At 57.2% G+C, this 1,784-nt stretch overlaps 1 protein-coding gene across 1 annotated transcript in view; it reads right to left on the bottom strand.

Annotated features, from left to right (window-relative positions):
* Positions 1 to 472: 472 nt before the first annotated feature.
* SMAD3 (SMAD family member 3) overlaps positions 473 to 1,784 on the bottom strand; it is a gene marked incomplete at its 5' end in the record, with an annotated part of 138,121 nt that continues 136,809 nt past the window's right edge. The window contains one exon of the mRNA XM_013007058.2: positions 473 to 1,395. Coding sequence (XP_012862512.2) covers positions 1,272 to 1,395 — 124 coding nt within the window. The remainder of the gene's footprint in view (positions 1,396 to 1,784) is intronic.

Raw genomic sequence — 1,784 nt, 5'->3', positions numbered from 1 at the left:
CAGGCAGTGGTCTTGTCTGCTGTTTACTGCAGGAGGCCAGGCAGAGACACGGGGCCCTTCCTCATTTTGTTTCCAGTTGAGATCATTTATAATCGTTTTCTCTTGTAGTGCTGCTGGGAGCAGCCCTTACAGCACCCTGTAACTGCCCTGAGCTGTAAGGGTGGAGGATGGGCCTTCTCTGCCATGTTCCAAGATGCAGAAAGTGAACGGCCCTTTCATTCACCCACGGTGGTCTGAGGTTGCCCTTTCTGAGCAGCTGGCTTGCAGGAATTTCCAGAGGTGCTGGCAGGTGTCCCCTGTAGCAACGTGGCAGGCTGCACCTTGGGCGGGTGAGAGGAGAGTCTGAAGGTGCTGCATCCGGCTCTAGTCTCCCCACCTGACCTGCACTCCACCCCAGGGCTTTTTGTTTGGCTTTTAGATAAAACAAGCATGTTTAAAGGCATATGATAAACAGCCGCTTAGTCAATGCAACCGACCCCATGAGGCCAGGTCGCCGAGTGCATCAGAAGCTCCCAGGTAACCACAGGTAGCCAGCTTGATGGAATGCTGCTGCAACCCAGATGCCGTTGGGGTTGGGGGGCACCCGCCCCTTGCTTCCTGCCAATCTCTCTGAGGTCAACGTGGTGAAGTACAAACACAGTGCCCACGCACGGAGCCTCCACAGAGCCTGCCAACTCTGCCGGGGGGGAAAGGGCAAGTCTGTGAGTTGCTGAAGGAGGAGTCAGCTTCTGCACTGACTTTTGCCCACAGCCCTCTTGTGTCTAGACGTTCTGCTGAACACACTCACGCCCCTCAGGATGGGCTGGAGCAGTGGGGAGGGGCCCAGAGAAGCCCCTCCCCAATCCAAGGCAATCCAATCAGGAGGCGCTGACGTGGTGTCTTGTCACAAGTGCTGGAGAGCTAGGGCAGGTGTGCTCAGGCCCACCAAGGAGACCCTTGCCAAGGGAAATGCTGCACTCCGGCCAGCCCTGTCCAGAGGGGCAGCAACACCCCAGATTGGTGTCACCAGAAAAGAAGGGCTGGGAGATGCCTGCTTCGGTCAAGCCACCAAAGCAGAGGCCATTGCTCCTTCCAACCGAGGGGCGGAGGGTAGATGGGTTCAGCAGGTGCAGCTGCCCGTAAATCCCATCTCTGGGTCTGTCCTTGCGTTTTGGAAATCAGGTTGGAGCCACTTGGGTTGAGGGAGAACGGTGGTTTCTTCTTTCTTGACAAGAGTGGGGTAAGCAGAGCTCTGATGTTTTCTCCCGGCCTCCTCTCCGCACCCGAGGGCTCTAGGACACACTGGAACAGCGGATGCTTGGGGAGCCCATCTGCGTGAGGACCTTGTCAAGCCACTGCAAAGGGCCATTCAGGTGCAGCTCGATCCAGCAGGGGGTACTGGTCACTGTCTGTCTCCTGTAAGAAACAGGGTGGGCATTAGAAATGGGGCAGGGGTGCAGATAACAGTCAAGATGCCCTTTCTGCTCTGGTGGGTGCTCTTCCTCCCGAAGCCTGAGAGGCATCCTACTTACGGGCCCTCCCCTGAAGGCGGTGGTCGGCCTGTCTCCAGCAGCCCCCATCCAGGGAAGGCTCTGAGCACATCTTGCTGGGGTAGGAGGTGGCTCTTTAGGATTTAAAGATGTAAGGCAAATTCCAAGGTGTACCCAAAGGCTGGCTCCCTACCCCCAGGGCCAGACATTCCTGGCTCCTGAGTGGCACACGCCTGCACGCCTCTTGACCTGGGCCTAGCCCCTACACGCCGAGATGACGTGTGTCTGTCTGATGAGAGTTTTTTTGTAGCACAG

This window comes from Echinops telfairi, unplaced genomic scaffold (assembly GCF_000313985.2).
Source record: "Echinops telfairi isolate 266 unplaced genomic scaffold, ASM31398v2 ScPeMD7_7475;HRSCAF=8513, whole genome shotgun sequence".
Lineage (NCBI taxonomy): Eukaryota > Metazoa > Chordata > Mammalia > Afrosoricida > Tenrecidae > Echinops > Echinops telfairi.
The sequence above is the reverse complement of the archived record's forward strand: the minus strand, read 5'-3'. Positions and strand labels throughout refer to the sequence as shown.